General features: G+C 35.6%; 2 protein-coding genes across 3 annotated transcripts; one reads left to right on the top strand and one right to left on the bottom strand.

Moving 5' to 3' along the window:
* Positions 1 to 1438: 1438 nt before the first annotated feature.
* LOC104089999 (elongation factor 1-alpha) lies at positions 1439 to 4088 on the top strand. Of its 2 annotated transcripts, XM_070188665.1 has the most exons (4): positions 1442 to 1581; positions 2347 to 2825; positions 2904 to 3755; positions 3901 to 4088. In XM_070188665.1, exons 2-4 carry the CDS (start codon positions 2364 to 2366, stop codon positions 4054 to 4056), a joined length of 1470 nt encoding a protein of 489 aa, XP_070044766.1. In that variant the 5' UTR covers positions 1442 to 1581; positions 2347 to 2363; the 3' UTR covers positions 4057 to 4088. The 2 variants fall into 2 exon arrangements, with proteins under 2 accessions (XP_009593325.1, XP_070044766.1); XM_009595030.4 differs by having other exon boundaries at positions 1439 to 1581; positions 2904 to 4088.
* A 2295-nt stretch (positions 4089 to 6383) lies between these two features.
* On the bottom strand, positions 6384 to 16481 carry LOC104090008 (ABC transporter G family member 3-like). Its single transcript, XM_009595041.4, has 12 exons — positions 16362 to 16481; positions 14466 to 15091; positions 14293 to 14372; positions 13280 to 13566; positions 11416 to 11587; positions 10583 to 10696; positions 10145 to 10273; positions 9580 to 9771; positions 9147 to 9233; positions 7183 to 7455; positions 6771 to 6878; positions 6384 to 6671 (listed from the first exon to the last, which is right to left on the bottom strand). The coding sequence occupies exons 2-12, from the start codon at positions 14935 to 14937 to the stop codon at positions 6414 to 6416; spliced, it is 2172 nt and encodes a 723-aa protein (XP_009593336.1). The 5' UTR covers positions 14938 to 15091; positions 16362 to 16481; the 3' UTR covers positions 6384 to 6413.
* Between the last annotated feature and the right edge of the window lie 1626 nt (positions 16482 to 18107).

The following is an 18107-nucleotide window of genomic DNA, read 5'->3' as shown; positions in this document are numbered from 1 at the left end:
TTTCCTAAATTGTAGGAAACGCCATTTAATTATTTTTCTAATATTTAAGAATAATCGCTTAATTATTTTTCTAACTCTTAGGACTTTGATCTAAAAAATCATGTTATTTAATTGGAGTCCTTCATATATAAACTCTATTTAGATTTAAGGTATTGAATTCTAATCATTTCGCGAGTATTTTTTTATATTGGGTTTACGAGTATTTTTTTTGTTATAAAAATTTATGTTTGGTAGTCCTTATTTTCTTTTTCTTGGTGTATGTGTCCTTATTTCCTCTCTTTTCCCCAAAGTTTTAGGGGTACTTGTTAAAGATGTACGAGTAATTCTTTTAAATAATAAAATGCTCATTGAATTATTTTCCCCGTAGTTAGAATTTTAACATATATCCACTAAACTCTTGTTATTAAATATACTTGGGAGTAAGAATAAATATCTAGCAATCACAAACATAGTAATCTCAATCAGTTCTAATTTTTTTAAAATTGAAGTATCGAGCTTAAATAAGAAAATATTTTAATTTTAAGAAAATAAAAGAAAGAGAAGTGTTGGTTATAAAGTCTAAAAGTGATGTCATAGCGATTTTTTATTACACTGAATGTAGAATTCTTATTGGATAAAAATTATAATTACAGTTTTATATTTTAAACTTTGGATGAGCTAATATTAATATTTCAATCAACAAAAAAAAAGTATTCTCTTTAACGTTAAAAACAATCCTAATTAACCAAAAAGTCTTTGATTTAATTAATTTGCGTTCTTTTCAAAATTTATTATAAAATCGATTATAATTTAGCAGTAATAGTCAAACTGTAAACAATGCAAACGTTAAAAACAACAAAGATAAACCATTAGAAGACAAAATACATTCTAAGTGAGTTGCCATTAATTAATTTTCTTTCTTTTTATATTCATTTAAATAAGTGACAACTCCCTATGCTTTTCTAGGTATAAAGTTACTTATTTTAAAATATTAACTTAATGTCACATTTTAAAACTTAGCATTTGATAACTCGATTTACATGTTACTCGTATAATCATATTTTATTGATTGACGCTAAGCACACGTGTAATGCACGTACACTAAAGCTAGTAATATTCAAAAGTGTGGATTTAGTGATCAATAAAATCAATACAGTAAAAGGATAATCATAAAGTCTCAGGTTAAAAAGTTTCAACAAAAAAAAAAAAAAAAATTGGTGATTTTTTCTTATCCGATTAAATAAAAATAGGTAAATTAACATGTGTTAGCGGGAGAAAACAACTAACGAAGTAACTATTGGAATAGTTGAGGTGGCGAAAACACGACATGTAAAAAAATTTGAAAAAAGAAAAAGAAAATGTGGAAACAAAAAACATAGGTTAAAAAAAAAGACGCCGCCGTTGATCATTTAGGTATAAGAAAGAAAAAAGATCTGAGGGGTAATTAGGTAAACCGACTAAACTGCGGCACTAAGAGAAGCCCTAGCTCCACTCATCCTTCGCCTATAAATAGTCCCCAATACCAACCCTGAAACCCTAATTCTCTCATTCATTTTCGCCATCTTTCTGCTGTGCGGCAACAGATCTATATTTGCTTTTAAGGTTAGATCTAATCCTCTTTCGTTTCTCTTTAGTTTATATAGACTTGTTGTTAGCTTTGATTAATCTGATTCATTCATATCTGTTTGATGATATCTTCATATGTATGTTTTATACGATTGTTAGTTTAATTTTAAAAAAATATGCGTGTTGTATGATTGGTGTGGTAAATTGATTACATCTAGACTTTTAAGTTCTTTGAGTTTGATGTGTTGTGCATTATCAGATTCTATAATTCGTTGATTAGATAGTAAGTTTTGATTTTTAGTAGGCTGTTGTGGTTGATTGTTTCTCCATGAATCAACTCGATAATTGAAATGGCTCTATCGGACTTTGAAACTGGCTTGATTTTGATACTTATTAGTAATATCTGTCTAGATTTTTCATGCTTTGCTGTGCACGTATGATCTGTTTATGATTCGTGGATTAAAAGTTACTCACCTGTTTTTTACACCAATCCAATGACATGACATGTTTCTTCACATACACTTTTTTCACTTAACCGTAGTTGATAAATACACATGATTACCATAATTTTTTACCTTAATTTATTCCTTGTCAATTTTTACATATTTTTACAATTTTTACTAATAAATTTTTTACTCAACATCCTATGTTAGTTATTCTTGTTTCCTGAAATGTATGTTTGCTATATTCTGTGTGATTTGTTATATTGTTGTGGACACACATCACCCATTATATTGTGGCTGCTTTGGACACATTATACCTGTGTGTATTAACTTGGAGAGCTTGTGTTTATTTTTGCAGTCCTTTTTTCAATTAACATGGGTAAAGAGAAGGTTCACATCAACATTGTGGTCATTGGCCACGTCGACTCTGGTAAGTCGACTACCACTGGTCACTTGATCTACAAGCTTGGTGGTATTGACAAGCGTGTCATTGAGAGGTTTGAGAAAGAAGCTGCTGAGATGAACAAGAGGTCATTCAAGTATGCCTGGGTGCTTGACAAACTAAAGGCTGAGCGTGAGCGTGGTATCACTATTGATATCGCCTTGTGGAAGTTTGAGACCACCAAGTACTACTGCACTGTGATTGATGCTCCTGGACACAGGGATTTCATCAAGAATATGATTACTGGTACCTCCCAAGCTGACTGTGCTGTCCTGATTATTGACTCCACCACTGGTGGTTTTGAAGCTGGTATCTCCAAGGATGGACAGACCCGTGAACACGCACTGCTTGCTTTCACCCTTGGTGTCAAACAAATGATTTGCTGCTGCAACAAGGTTTGCTTTTATTTGTAGTGGCTTTGTAATTGAAGAATGATGTTGTGTGTTTGCTGATCAGCTTTATTCCTTATGCAGATGGATGCTACCACCCCCAAGTATTCCAAGGCTAGGTACGATGAAATCGTGAAGGAGGTTTCTTCCTACCTCAAGAAGGTAGGATACAACCCTGACAAGATCCCCTTTGTCCCCATCTCTGGTTTTGAAGGTGACAACATGATCGAAAGATCAACAAACCTTGACTGGTACAAGGGCCCAACACTTCTTGATGCTCTTGACCAGATTAATGAGCCCAAGAGGCCCACAGACAAGCCTCTCAGGCTCCCACTTCAGGATGTTTACAAGATTGGTGGAATTGGTACTGTCCCTGTTGGTCGTGTGGAAACTGGTGTCCTCAAGCCTGGTATGGTTGTTACTTTTGGTCCCACTGGTCTGACCACTGAAGTTAAATCTGTTGAGATGCACCACGAAGCTCTTCAGGAGGCACTTCCTGGTGACAATGTTGGATTTAATGTCAAGAATGTTGCGGTTAAGGATCTCAAGCGTGGGTTTGTTGCTTCCAACTCCAAGGATGACCCAGCTAAGGGTGCTTCCAGCTTTACCTCCCAAGTCATCATCATGAACCATCCAGGACAGATTGGAAATGGATATGCTCCAGTTCTTGACTGCCACACCTCCCACATTGCTGTCAAGTTTGCAGAAATTTTGACCAAGATTGACAGGCGTTCTGGTAAGGAGATTGAGAAGGAGCCCAAGTTCTTGAAGAATGGTGATGCCGGTATGGTTAAGATGATTCCCACCAAGCCCATGGTTGTTGAGACCTTCTCTGAGTACCCACCATTGGGACGTTTTGCTGTGAGGGACATGCGTCAAACTGTTGCTGTTGGTGTTATCAAGAACGTTGACAAGAAGGACCCAACTGGTGCTAAGGTCACCAAGGCTGCTCAGAAGAAGAAATGAACGTTGCAGTTCAATTCTGGTGTTACTCGTGATATCTACTACAATAAAGTGTGTTTTGGAGACATTGTTTTCTCTGCTTGTGGTGTTTTTGTACGGTCTTTAATGTGGTTCTTAGGTTCTTGTTTTCTGCTGTGTATGTCTGGAACCAGCTCTCAGAGCTGGGTGCTTGACAGGCGGTGGCGAGGAAAACTTTGTTGGCTGTCTGTATTTTCTTTTGAGGTACCTTGGTTATCCAAGGTGGCTCGGAAGTTTTGTTTGTTATGTTGCTTAAGATACTGAATTCGAACTTATTTTTGTGTTGAATATGTTTTTCTATTCCTTTTTTCTGGTAGTTGTATACCTATAGCTTTAAAGGACCTTGCTTTCTCCATGATCTTGGTTTAAACTACTTGTTACCTTAGTGTGTGTTTGTAATTTCAACCTCTGCTAGAAGAAATGGTATCTGTTAAAGGGATCGTATTTATAATGGATTGGAACTCTAGTCCCAAGTGTTGATGCTCTCCATTGAGTAGGGTTTATTTCTCCATTATCTTTTGTGTGCATCGCCTTACTGAAAAGGTAAATTAGTTGTCCCTTGTTCTTTTTTCTTTTGCTAATTTGTCTTTCTCGTTTTCCTTCTCTTATCCGAATATATGTTCCAGATATCTTCATTGCTAAATAGAAAAAGCCTAGAATATTTGATCCGTCTTCTGTTTCATTGTTCAAGGTCAGGCAATTGTATTTGTGCTAATGTTGTCCGAATCGTTGGATATGCATTTGCTGTTTCAGTTAACAGTGGCTCAAATATCATTGTACGATGCAATCGAGAATAGGAAATACCTGCATGGATTCTATGTTGATTTGAAATGTTCATGAATATATTGCTATATTTGGTTGAATAAATTTTTCGGTTCGACCAAAAAAAAAGATCATGAACATATACTTTGAAATTGAAGAGGATTTCCCATAAACTTAGCCTTGAAGTGACCAGTGCCGTACAACTCTTTCATTTGATCTAAGAGAGCCATATATATTTCTGTTTACAACACGTTTAGCAAAGGAGGATCTTGGAGAAAACCAGATTAAGAGCATAAATTCTGGAGATGTTATGAACTCTATTTCTTTAGCACAGTCCAATGCTGAACGTATATGTGGCTCGAGCATCTTTTCTGGGTTTTGATTTGAGGCTATTATTGCCCTATATAAAGTGTGCCTCAAGAATGATACAAGATGATTTTTACTCCAAATGAAAGTTGAAACTGGATGGTAAAGTACAAAGAAAGTGATGGTCTGGGAATTAAGGAGCCAACTTTTAAACTTTCGGAAGGGTACGACGAAAGTGATGGCCTCATTCTAGGAAGGAAGTCTTTCACCATCTAACCTGTTTAGTCTCAAGCTATAAGGGATTGTTTGACCCACGTACTAGTAATGCAGGGAATTTTTGTTATTTACATAGTGAAGATACTTGCTATGGGTTTCCCTTTCTTAATTTTTTTTTGGGGGGGGGGGGGGGGGGGGGGGGTTCTCTAATTATTCTTATCTATGATATATTACAAATATAATACATGTATTCTTATTCTTACATAATTTATGCAGTTATAAGCAATATGGAGTTCAGAATGAGGCCAGCCACACGATATACTAAGTTACGCGACAATTGTTTTTTCTTGTACGACCAACTAAACATCGTAAAACTTATGTGGAATTTCATGCTAAGATATTTCTTTAATGCGGTAAATCAATCGACCCCTAGAAGTTGCAGTTGAGTACTATCCTGAATATCTTGTTGATGTTATAAGCAAAATTAAATTATGGTAGATGTCTACTCTTCACCATTATCTCCATAACTCAGTCTCACACTACTCTAATACTTGTGGAGTTATGATTGTAACTCCATAACCTCCCCAATGATCTTCCTCTCAAATGCTTAATGACATGTTCAATGACATATTTTACAATAGTGATTCTTCACTTTTCATGCCTATATAAAGGCCTTGTAATAGATAGGAAAAGACACACAACTGAAGAAGAAATAAGAATCTCTATCTCTTTCTCTATATCTCTTAGTTTGTTTTTTCTTGTTATATATTGTTACTTTGAGATATATTTTATAACAGTTAGAGAGAATGTATTCATGTAGCCAGATTGCAACAAACCTGGTCCAACTACAAGCCCAGGCAATCCCATTGATCATTTTCTCACATGTTAGAGCCCCATGAGTCGAGTAACAAAAAAATTCAACCTTAGTATCAAGATAGTTTTTGTTCTTAGATCAGAGCACAATAATTATGCGCGAACTGTTTAGGAGTGAATGGTTAATCAGTTTAACAAATTGGGTTTTCCCAAAGTAGCAGGCTACAGCCTAACAGGTAGTCACAACTAAGTATGATTTTTGAGTTCTGGGGGCAGAACTAGGTAGGAAAACTTCTTAGTGGAAATGAAGAGAAATTATTCTGACTGTTCCTCATCCCTACAAGTATATGCTTAATAATTCTAAATCCGGGCACGAGCTCAAAGTTAACAACAAGGCATTACTGACTGGTTGAATGCACAGGAGAACCAAGGGATATGGTGAACAATTATTTACTTCAACATTGTATAAGCTATGAAACAACAAACTGAAGCCAATAGTTGGGAGCAGTATAGTATTTATCTTGGATTCCTTGTGTTTTGGTTACATAGAAAAAGTTTGCGGACAAAGATGTTTTTCCTCACACAAAACTTGAGCAAAACAAAAACAACAACTCTGTATGCGACGGCCATAAGAAACAATACTAACAAATTTTTCCACTTAGAGTTGTTGTCAGTAGATATGTCATATACATTTTGCAAAGCCTGATTTCCAGATATGGTCCTCACCTGACCAACTGCGAAAGAGGTTTCAATGTACTCGTTCTCCAAGAGTCCCTGAAACAAAGATACAGATCTTAGATATACAAAAGAGATGATCAAGTACATGCATTTGAAAGAATTTATAGCCAACTATTCAGCCGATATCAAACTTACCTGGATAGAGTAAGTATGAAAAGCTAAATAAGAAATGGGGTACATCCAAACTGGTCCAGGCAAAGCACTTCTGATTCTTAAAAAGCCAGCGGAAAGAATCATTATCACCTGAAATAAAGAACACCAGAGCCGTTTGAAAGAAGCCAGATGTGAAATCAAATAAATCCTAGACAGGGAAAGATCTCTCTTTGACAGATGAAAAAAAGGAAAGATCTCAAGTATAAGAACCCTATACATCAGTAAACTTGAAAGCAATAACTTCAGATAGAATCCAACTCCCCTGATTCCCTTGTCAGGACTAGAACCTTATAAAGTAGTAGAAACTCATACAGCCTCCATCACTGAAATATGTAAACTTCATTCCAGGTAAATAGTATCTCTTCAATATATTAAGTTTTAAGATGGAACTCACATGTATGGACACCAAAGTTAAGATGCTCCAGAAGATATCTTGCCAAATGGAAGTAACAGCCAGTACCAATCCTTCATTTACCAATAGACATGTGAAGAAATTCAGCACGAAATACATCAGCAAGCTGAACACATCCCGCAGCCCAACAAGAAAATAGAAGACGAGACTTGATGAAATGGAGATGAGAAACAAGAAAGGAATGCTGGCAAAAAGTTGCCCAAGTAGGAAAAGAAATGCCCCAGAATGCTGGTTTGATTCTTCGCAGGCATACATCTGCATGTAATGGAAACAACTTGATTAGCTTTTTGCTTTTTTCATTTCTTTAGAGCCTGATGGCCAAAGTACAAACTGCCATACATCAGGATGAACAACAAAACCAAACTTATACAAATCAAGTAAAAAGTGATTAGTTCAATTGAAGGACAGGTTAGATACGCACTTTACTAATTATCCTGCCTCCAGGGAAAATAATTAAGACCTTAATGCCACAAGGCCTTCGGCCTTACCAATTGAGCTCAGTCTCATTAGTATGTGATTAGATTATTAATCCACACAATGCATGTGTGATACAACTCACATAAAAGCAATGTTTCCATGAATGTACTACATGGAAATGAAGGTATAGTATTCAGGGGCGAAGGCACGTTGAGCCAAGTGGTGTCAACCAACACTGTTTGGCCGGAATTTTTATTCATTTATATACATGTAAATAATCTGCAAAAGGAAATACTTCTAAATATAACTAAATACCACCACATAACATAAGAGCTATGTTGGCCCGCTGGTGAAATGCTCCAATTTCTACTTGTGGGTCAAGCGTCCGAATCCCCGCTAGGTTAACGATTTTCTTTTCTTAATTTTTTAGCATTCTTCTGGAAAAATATAGGAAAAACCAGCAGGCAGCAGGCCTTGAACCTTCAACAGCTTACCAAAAAATTATTAACTAGACCAACCTAGCCACCATCCATTATGTGCATGTCACTGCCAGGAATAAACAAAATCTACCAATTTCTTACCTAAAAAGGAGTAACTGAACAAACTGAGAGGCCATGAAATTGAACAAAGCAAGACTTATGGAATCGAATGGATGATGAGGAGTGTATGTTTGGTGTCTTTTACAGAAAAAATTTTTTTTAGTGATATTTCTACTGAATCTATGGATACATTTCAAAAAGTAAAAGCTCGTCACGGAGAATTGAGTAGTGTATTTGAATTGTATTTTTCTAAAATATGATCTTGTTAAAGTGATCTATTCATTTGCACTCTTTAAATTTCGACAGCGGTTACAAAAAATCCTGCGTACGACCTGATAGTATTGTTCTTGAGTACCATACTGTTCTAGCTGCTTTAAGGATGCAAGTTCAAAAGCATTCTTGTTTGGCCTGATGAATTTTAGCCAGGAAATTGACTTAAAGCAACATACCGGGAAAGTTTATATTGTTAGAAGAATATATGGAGATACTTCACCAGGCGGAGAATCCTAGTTCTGAAATTTTTAGTCGAAAACCTTCGAGCAAATATTTCTTGATATTATTCCCCCAAATCTTATACAAGTATATCACTGGAGCTCATAACTTCACAACTTTAAGCGATCATTTAGTTTGCATAAAGATGATAGAAACGGTGGAAAATAACCTCTAGCATTTCGAATACAGAGATTGAAACACAGAAATAAAAGAAAACTATAGTGTTGGGTCTGTAATATCGAACTTGATATTCCAGGGAATTAAAGAAGGAACCAGATTAAAAATTACTTGTCTTGACGAGAATGGCAATGGCCTACTAAGCGACCACAAGAGGATTATTACACTCTACAGTTTCCCTATCATGCAGCCCCTTATGTTCTGAGGACATGCATTTCTCGTATACATTTCCAACAAGAAATCAGTATATGTGCAATAAGTTCTATAAGTATCCTGGTGTGCTATCCACCAAAAGAAACACGGAAAAGTTATTGGAATCACCTTGATTTCCTTCATTTGTGCAGGTACACCGGCAATGCTCAATAGAGAGGTGAATGAAACAAATACAAAAACTGCAGCTACTCTTGTCTGCATGGCAATAAAGAGGTCAAAGTTTAAATTAGAAAAATAAGAAAGATGAATAGCAAAAAGTTATCATGAGCAGAACATCTAACAGCATAACGGAGAAGCACAGTCCATAAATGAACAAGTAATCGTGGTTTTGGAGAAATACATGCATTTCTTGGACTACATAAGATTATATGTTTCAATAAGACATAGTAATGGAAGTTGCATTGGCAAACAAAACGTAATATTTTAGGTAGCCAAACTTCTTGGAAGATGACATGCCCATATATCATACAACGCACCACTGAAGCAGGAAAAACAAAAGGAGAAAAGGACATATCTAATGTCTTGAATATTATTAGCTTACCACAACAGATGATAAGGAATGCCCCAATCCAGAAAATACAGTGCCAATGCAAAGTGCGAGAAGCATATAGAGAATCAACCTAAGCCAATAATATTTCCACTCCCTTGACATAATCAATAAGGATCTCCAAGTCAACACAGCAACTCGCATTATGTTGCCTACCCTTCCCTTGCTTTTGAGAGATGGACCTTCCTGTGCAACAATAGCAAGAAATCAGAGAGTATATTGAAGTTCAGGCGCTAAACCTGCCATGTCATTTGTGTGGCTATAAAAGCATGCCGGAAAAAAAAAAAAAAAAAAGCATGCCATTATGGGTAAGATGGAAAATTTACACTTAGATTGTTTCTAGATATAGAAAGGTGCCATACTTTTTGGAGTGGACTAATAAGGAAATATATGAAACAAAAGGAGTAACTGTTTTACATAATGTGCATAATTTCATTGTCAACTGAATGAGTTACATATGTTAGCTTTCCAGATATGTATTTATACTTCATAAGTAGAAGTATTAAAATTTTGAGCGAAGTTCATAGTGACAGATATCAGATCTCCTGTAAAATCATACCTTCTCAGTGAGCTTCACTATCATTGTCTCGAGAGCAGCAGCATCTGTCGATGATCTATAGGTTGCTTCAAGGGTACGTATAGCAACAGCAGTATCCATGTTCACAGCTGACATGTCTCCATGGTCATCCTGTCCAGACAACAAGTGCAACAAACTTAAAGGAAGACTAGAAATTCTTTTTCTTTTCTTTTTCTTGAGGGCTGGTTGGACACTCTTATGGTAGCTTGCCTGAAATCATGACCTTTTTTGAAGAATTGACTCTAAAACAACAGACAGCAGCATGAGTGAGTCTTGAAGAATGATGATAGTTAACTCCACAAAAGTAGAACGGTAAAACTGTTCTATTTGATATTATTAGTTAACAAACCAACAACAACCAGTATGATTGAGTTTCTAAAGCAACAAAGTAGAAAAGTTCAAATAGTTTTATGCAATTACCTGCCAACTTTTGCACATTGCAATAATCCTGTCGAACTCTTTGTTTATGGCACGCAAGAAATGATCCGAAGGACTTTGCATGATTGGGCAAGGAAAACCAGCATTTGAAAAGTGCTTCATTAATAAATAATATGTCAGTCTCTGAAAGTTATCCGTACCGAGAAAATAATGCTGATTAAGGAAACACAGCTTCCCCACCCACTCCCACACCCTTTATTTTATAAACGCATTTGCTTCTTTTCCCCAAAGCCCTGTGATTCTGAAATATAAGCCCTTGGGAAAGTCTGGCCCCAATATTTCAAACATATTCTTTCCTCCTATTGATAATGAAACTGTATAATGAGCCATAGAAAGCTTTAACTGGCAGATGCTTGTATGCGAGCCACTTTTGGACTACTAAAATCCAGATGCTCAGTGTTACAAAATAAGTTCAGCAGAGACAACATTGCATCCACAGCTCAATAGTAAGAGAAGCATGCAACAAGAAGGTAACCACCCTAGCTATGAGTACCTTTGTACTTCAAATAATTAGCACCCTTAAATGAATGGTAATCCATAAAGCATTTATGCCTCAACTACAGGGCCACTTTTATCCTATAGTAGAGGATGCCATCTGAATTAAACATTTGGCTTCTTTGTTTTCAATAAGCCACACCCCTCAACTGTCTGGGAGTATTACATACAAGAAAAGAGCAACCAAAGCCCATCACAGCACCAATGTATATCACTTAGTATATAATTCTTCTATTTGATGCACTCCTGATTGCTAATAAGAGACACTGTACAAGAATCAAGAAGGGTATAGTGTATGGAAGCATACTCAGATATATTACCTGCAAGCAAGCCAATGTTTCCCCAAAAAACAGCGTATTTCCATCGGAGAGGAGGCAAATGCGGTCAAAAAGGCCAAAAACTTCAGTACTGCTTTGGTAAATGGTGAATATCAGAGTGCAGCCAGTACTTGCGAGCTTCTTCAGTGTAACCATCATCAGAAGTGCAGAAACACTGAACATGACAATTGATTAAACATCAGTAACTAAGAGGATGCATTAACAACATATATAATAGAGCGAAGAGCCTAAAACACCAAGTCTCAATCATAATGAATCACAAGTAAGATTATGTTGGGATAATTGATAAGACGGAAGAGAAACTTTAGAGAGAAGCATAATAGGACATTCATTTGATTGAAGACCCCCATAATTATTTCCAATATTCCAGAAAGTTATCAATTTTGACGCTGTCAGATGGAAAAAAGAAATGCAGTAACCATCAACCATATCTCCGTCAACTCCTAAATCGATGCTTCTATGTATGACAAAAAATAATTTCACGAACCATTGAACAAAAGCAACGGGTTGCATTTTTTTATGGATGATTGCGAAACTATTGAGCTCCATGTAGAAATCTAGCAATCCTAGATTCCATCATTTTAGTCTTTTGGAAATTAGCATCACTAAAGCTAAAATGCTTGCAATTGTTTTACTAATTGACCTTTTCAAGCATTTACTGTCAGAAGATTCATAGAATTCAAATAACTTGCACTTCTGTTCATAACGCTTCAAAAGCACCTGATCGATGCACAAACAAAACCTATTATATCATGCATAGCATTTCGATCCACTACTCCTGCAAGCTACCAAGCAGTACCTCAAATTCCTAAAGTACTCTAAAGCTATGGGAAATTGTTTTCCTGCAGTCCTTAAGTGATAGGGGGAAGTCCTCTTGCATTCTCTCTTAGGTAGGTCACTCCTGTATCTTCTGTCAGTGATCAGATCTGCTAGGGTTTTGTCATGCCATTAAGTAGTACGTGTGAATTTGTTCTTCTCAGGGGGGAATTTTAAAAGAAAAGAAAAGTTTATGAGTTACACTACCAGACATATTCGAGGCAGTCTATTGTGACCTGCTTACCTCTTTAGGCAAGAGCTATAACAGCTAAAGAATGATCGACAATAAAAAAAAACTTTTATCACTGATTAGTTTCTTAGATTCTTTATATTGGTTTAAGTTCTAGTGCAATAGTTTCAGAAGACAAAAATGCAACAAGAAATATAACAAAAGGTCCTAAAACTGCTAAGACAGGTTGTCAATGAGAGCTCCTTGGCCTAGGTAGCAGATTTACAAGCCATAGGAAGTTCAAGTTTTCCTACTGGGAACAGACTTGGAACATACCAAAACAGCCACATATTTGATACTTTGTTTCCCTACATGCTATCTAAAGTAAATGAACAAAGTGCCTCTTATAGTATATGAGTTTAAAATACATTATGCCCTACGTTTTTGTGCCACAGACTATCCATCTGAAATGTTCCCAACAGTAAACAGTCAAATTCATTAAAATTTCGAACTGGAAGCTCGATTTGATATTTTCCATCAGACCAACTCTACTCAGATACTTCAATAGCAAACTCAATCTTTTTGTCTGCCACAGCATATGTAACATATACGACCGGCCAACCCTTGCCCATTTAATCCATGACATATTAGAGAAGACAGCTGTAAAATGCCTCAACTGTAACGTAGAGAAGATAGAACACGTTAAAGACTGGATTTTGTGGCTACTAAAAAGGTATAGCACACTACACAATCTGACAGCTCTCTTTAGCTAATTTAATTCAGATCTAGACACTGAGAAGATTATTTAGTGCAGTTACCGACAATGAATAGGTTAATATAAAGTTGGTCTAACAACTAAACCTGTCAAGTCGATAAAGGGGTTCATCTATAAATAAAATGTGTGGTCTCATAACAAGTTCCCTTGCAATGCTGACACGCCTTCTCTCGCCCCTTCGAAGACCTTTCATGTAGCAGTGGCCACCTATAAGTTTATTAGCATAATCTCCCAGTGACATAGAATCAATAGCGTCCTCCACCACACTCCTTTTCTGACAAAGGAAACCAGGAAGCTGAAGCAATGCTGAGTAATAGAGGAATTCACGCACTGTCAACGTTCCAATAAGAGTAGTTTCTCTGTCAACAAATCCCTGCAGACAAAACAAGCTCCTTATCAAAAGGCAAAGCTGATAAATAATAGCCAAGTTTCTCATCTCTAAAATCAAACTGAATAAAGTTATACTATTCTATCGTTTCTTAATAATACTGCATTACATTTTCATTAAGCTACTCACCGTTATAGTAATGACTTATGAGCTATTGTTTGGGTTGTGTATGGAGAGCATATGAGTCGATTCTAGTAGGTTTTCTCCAATATGGGTATAATGCGGATTTTATACACCCTTGAGCAAGGACTGGTGGTTATGATAAGAGAATTTCCATCTAAGGGTTAGGAACACATATGGCTTCACACACTAAATTCATTCAGGCAACTACTAATTCAACAAGGAAAAAACAAGCCCTCTTCTCACTATTAAAACGGTATCTACAATGATGGGATGGAGGGATTTCTTCCAACATTCAGTCAAATGCTACTATTGCAGGCCATCAGGGTTGTCGCATGAGAATCCTATTCTAGTTCTTGTTAGAGTCCAACTTCGATTGAGGGTATAGGTTGTACTCAATGAGCGCACACCCTAATCATGTACAGAGACGTTGAACTTTTATACAGCAAGACAATTAAACCACACAAATTACAATGTAAAAGTTCATGAAAGATAGGTTCCACATAGGATATTAAATAACAATAACCATGGGCAGGCATTTGCCTACTGTGAACAGCAACTCAACTACATGTGACAAAAGCATAGACTTACATAGGAACCATAAGGCATGCGCATTTTCGTCCCATTTACAAAAACCTCACCATACATTCTGGCTGAATTAGGCAACCTTCCTAAGGAAGAGAAACCAAAATGGGTTAGGAACAATTCATACGGATTGATATAGGCAGTCAAATTAAATAGATGTTTGCCTATACAACACAAACCTGCAAGGGCTCTCAAGAGCGTTGATTTCCCTGACTTGGCAGGTCCCATAATTACAGTCATTGTTCCGGGCAATGCATAACCATTTGAACTCTTGACCACCTTATCAGAGTATCTTCTTTTTCCCTTTATAGAAACAGTCAAGTCTTTCCAGGCAATCGATGCCCCAGCAATTTTCCTTGTAATAACCGCCCCCTCCGGTAAAGGTGGAGACGGCAACGAACCACTATTAATCTTTGACAGGGAAGGTGAGGCTGGTGTAGTTGCAGCATTGATGGAGTCGCCTCCTTCGTCCACTTTGACCTCAATATCCATGTCTTCCCAATCAGGTGAATCTTCAAATGAAATTGGTTGTCTAAGTGAACCAGGTTTCCTCAAGTAGAAGAAATTACTTGACGGCACCCTACTCGCTGGACTACTTGCTGAAGAAGATGAAGACCTGTAATGATCCAGTTGGGACTGTATTTCTTCCATTTCTTTTCAATTCTCTAATTCTGCTCAACTATTGGAAAAACGGCACTCCGAACTGCAAATTCACACGGAAGGTGAAACACTGCAAGTATTTTTTACCAGTTCCTCAAAACTTCTTCCCCTTGACATAGCAGCAAGTAACTACTCTATAGATAACCTGCTACATATCGCCGTAAAATTTTAAATAAATGAAGAAGTTACAACAACAGTAGAAGTAACCACATTCAAGCAACTTTGAGCATCAAAAGGGCTTCCATACAGATTTTTTTGCATCAAACAGAATCCATAGCTGGTTGCATAAACAAGAGCTATTTCAAATTTATATCAATCATTCAATCACCAACGCATCCATCCCAAAGCTAGATGGCGCAACTACATGAATCTTCTATAATCCATCCACTCTATTTGGACCGATTTCATTTCACTACTTTAATTTGTTTTTTGTTTTTTTATAATCGTGGTGTCCGAGCCAGCTTGCGCGCACCTCGACTAATTTCACAGAGTACCTGCTACCTCCCACAATATAAGTTTCAGGTAACTCTGTCCATCAAGGCTTGGACATATACTTTAATTTATTTTTAAAATGCAAATTTAGGTGTTCTTTAAAACTAAAGGTTCTCCGCATATCACACTTAATCATACACTAACATACAAGTCCTGACCCCATTTAAAAAAGACTTCTGGCAAATACAAGACAGAGTGTAAGTTTAAGAAAGAATTTTTAAGTTTAATAATCTGACAGTGTAAACGTTTTTTCACACTACAGTGAATTTTAACATGTGATAGTAAAACCATCTTTACCAGATTAACAATTACTAACATTTACCAAGAGAGTCACCTCTAATTATTTAGTATGTGATTTCATTGTGTAGATATATTTTAACAGTCAGTGCATACAACTTAAAGTAATATCAGTTAAGCTTTAATCCTTTGCTTCCATTTGTTAAATCTTTCAATTATATTTTCAAAAAAAAAAAAAAACAGAATAGTAACTGGGTATAGGGATCAGAAGAGCTAGAGAACCTGTATAAATCTTTTTAAGCCTGAACATTTACAGAACCCCTTTTTTTCTAGAGAAATGCTTTATAGTATCTAATTTTATCCTATTAAAAATGAACAGAAAGCACAAAACTTTTGAGCTCAAACCAACACTCACCAGTATTTACTTGACAAATTAAACCTCTCGACTCACATAACGCCAAAGCTCACACCCAAAAACAAAGTAGAAATAAAGAAAAGTAAAAGCAAAAACTACACCAAGAAAATATATTCAAGCACGAATCGATTAAACCACAGCAAAATAGGTGGAGCAGAAATGATAACCACCCAAAAGGCCAAAAGCTGTGACAGAGATTGAGCTACCAAAATGAAAAAAAGAAAAAAGAGAAGCTACAAGCCTACCAGTAGGGAGAAGAAAGAGCACTAACCTGGATCTGAACACTGAAGAGAGAGAGAGAGAGAGAGAGAGAGAGAGGAGACTTGAGAAAGAAAAAAGAGTATGAAGAGTGCTGCTACTGAAGACAGTGAATACTGAATTGTCATGAGACTTGACACTCGTGTTAAATCTATAGAATCTTTTTAGCCCTTTTTTCCGGCTTCAAATTTAGCTCCTTCTCTTTCTTTTTTTTCCTTTTTCTTGTTAACATTAGCTTCTTCTTTTTTCTTTTAATTAGTATGTACTTTTTGTTATTTTAAAATTTAGAGTTGTGTTTGGACATGAAGATAATTTTGGGTTATTTATGAAGTTTTTGGTTGATTTGAGTAAAAATTTTGAAAAATAGTTTTTTGGAGTTTTTCAAATTTTCGAAAATTTTCAAAATGCATATTCAAGTAAAAATTAGAAATTTTATGAACAAACGTTTATTTCGAAAAAAAATAAAATTTTTTTGGAAAATGGGGAAAAATTTCTTATGTCCAAACGGGCTCTTAGTTCTTACTCCGTATAAGGTACCCTCACGTCCACTTTAAGTATTTTTTTTGGCTCATTTTACACATATTAAGAAATTTACCTTTTAATATTAATTAATTAAATTGACCATATTAACCTTAATTGACTTATTGAAAATATAACAAACTACTATTTAGGCTTTTTACTCCAAGGGCAACTGTGGTAGGAAGAAGTTAATTCCTCCTTGATATCTGAAAAAATCAAATATTGTGGACCACAAAAAAAATCAAAAAATTATTTAAAGTGGACCGGAAGGAGTATTTATATTGGGATCTGATTGAAGTTTTATTCGCGCCTAAAATTTCTATATTTGAGGGTAATGCATTCCATGACAAATATGTAATTTGAACTCAAGACTTCTGGTTAACGATTATGGTGAAGTAATATCACTTCACCATAACTCTTGTTGGTTACAATTACATTAATTATTTGTGGTTACAATTACATGATTTCATTGTCTTTTTTCCTAATGGATGGTATATTTTTAATGTTATGTTATTCTTTTGTCATTTTAGTCGAATAGCAAACAGTAATTACAAATTTATTGCATTATATTTGACCTCGATTAAAGAAATTCATTTGCCAAAGTTTTTCAGTCATCGTTATATTTTAATTCACATGTTTTTTCTATGTAGCTTATTGATAAGTATGAGTGTCAATTCAAATGAAGAATTGTTAGTATTGTAATAATACTATTGTGCGCTCAATTGGTAATGAAAATAAGTTAGTACTAGTAGTTACTAGTTAGTACTACGCTATACGTGTTAGAACTTGTGAATTATTTAAAGAATTATTAATGGGGAGAAAAAGTCAAAGTAGAGAGGGGAACACAAACCTTTTCTTCTTTTTTCTTGAAAAGAAAAATGTGTTAAAGAAAAAGATACATCTGCAATTTGAATTTAGTTGAGTAGAAGCTAAGTGTCTTTATTAATAAGATTAATGATAATTATAATTACAACCCCCTATATCATAATTAAAGAAATGGTTAGTAGTATAATTAAAGTAATTACTTTTTCTTTCTTTCTTTTTCCAGCTTGGATCTTTCATGATTAGGGCATGTTTAGACAAATACCAACTCAAAAAAATTATCAAATCCTTCTGCACATTTTTTTCTCATCTTTTTCCTTTCTTCCTTTGTGCTGTCTGGAATATATTTCCATAAGATTTTTGGGTCCAAACCTTTTCCTTGCCTTGTATAAATAACATAGGTATATTTAGGTTTTAT

The sequence above is a fragment of the Nicotiana tomentosiformis genome, chromosome 11 (genome assembly GCF_000390325.3).
Source record: "Nicotiana tomentosiformis chromosome 11, ASM39032v3, whole genome shotgun sequence".
NCBI classification, from domain to species: domain Eukaryota; kingdom Viridiplantae; phylum Streptophyta; class Magnoliopsida; order Solanales; family Solanaceae; genus Nicotiana; species Nicotiana tomentosiformis.
The sequence above is the reverse complement of the archived record's forward strand: the minus strand, read 5'-3'. Positions and strand labels throughout refer to the sequence as shown.

Coding starts and splice junctions, on each gene's coding strand:
- LOC104089999 (XM_070188665.1), top strand. CDS start 2,364: ATGGGTAAAGAGAAGGTTCACATCAACATTGTGGTCATTGGCCACGTC. Junction 2,826..2,903: donor TGATTTGCTGCTGCAACAAG/GTTTGCTTTTAT, acceptor TTCCTTATGCAG/ATGGATGCTACCACCCCCAA. Junction 3,756..3,900: donor AGGACCCAACTGGTGCTAAG/GTCACCAAGGCT, acceptor TGTGGTTCTTAG/GTTCTTGTTTTCTGCTGTGT.
- LOC104090008 (XM_009595041.4), bottom strand. CDS start 14,937: ATGGAAGAAATACAGTCCCAACTGGATCATTACAGGTCTTCATCTTCT. Junction 14,373..14,465: donor GCTCTTGAGAGCCCTTGCAG/GTTTGTGTTGTA, acceptor TCTCTTCCTTAG/GAAGGTTGCCTAATTCAGCC. Junction 13,567..14,292: donor GCATGCCTTATGGTTCCTAT/GTAAGTCTATGC, acceptor TTTTGTCTGCAG/GGATTTGTTGACAGAGAAAC.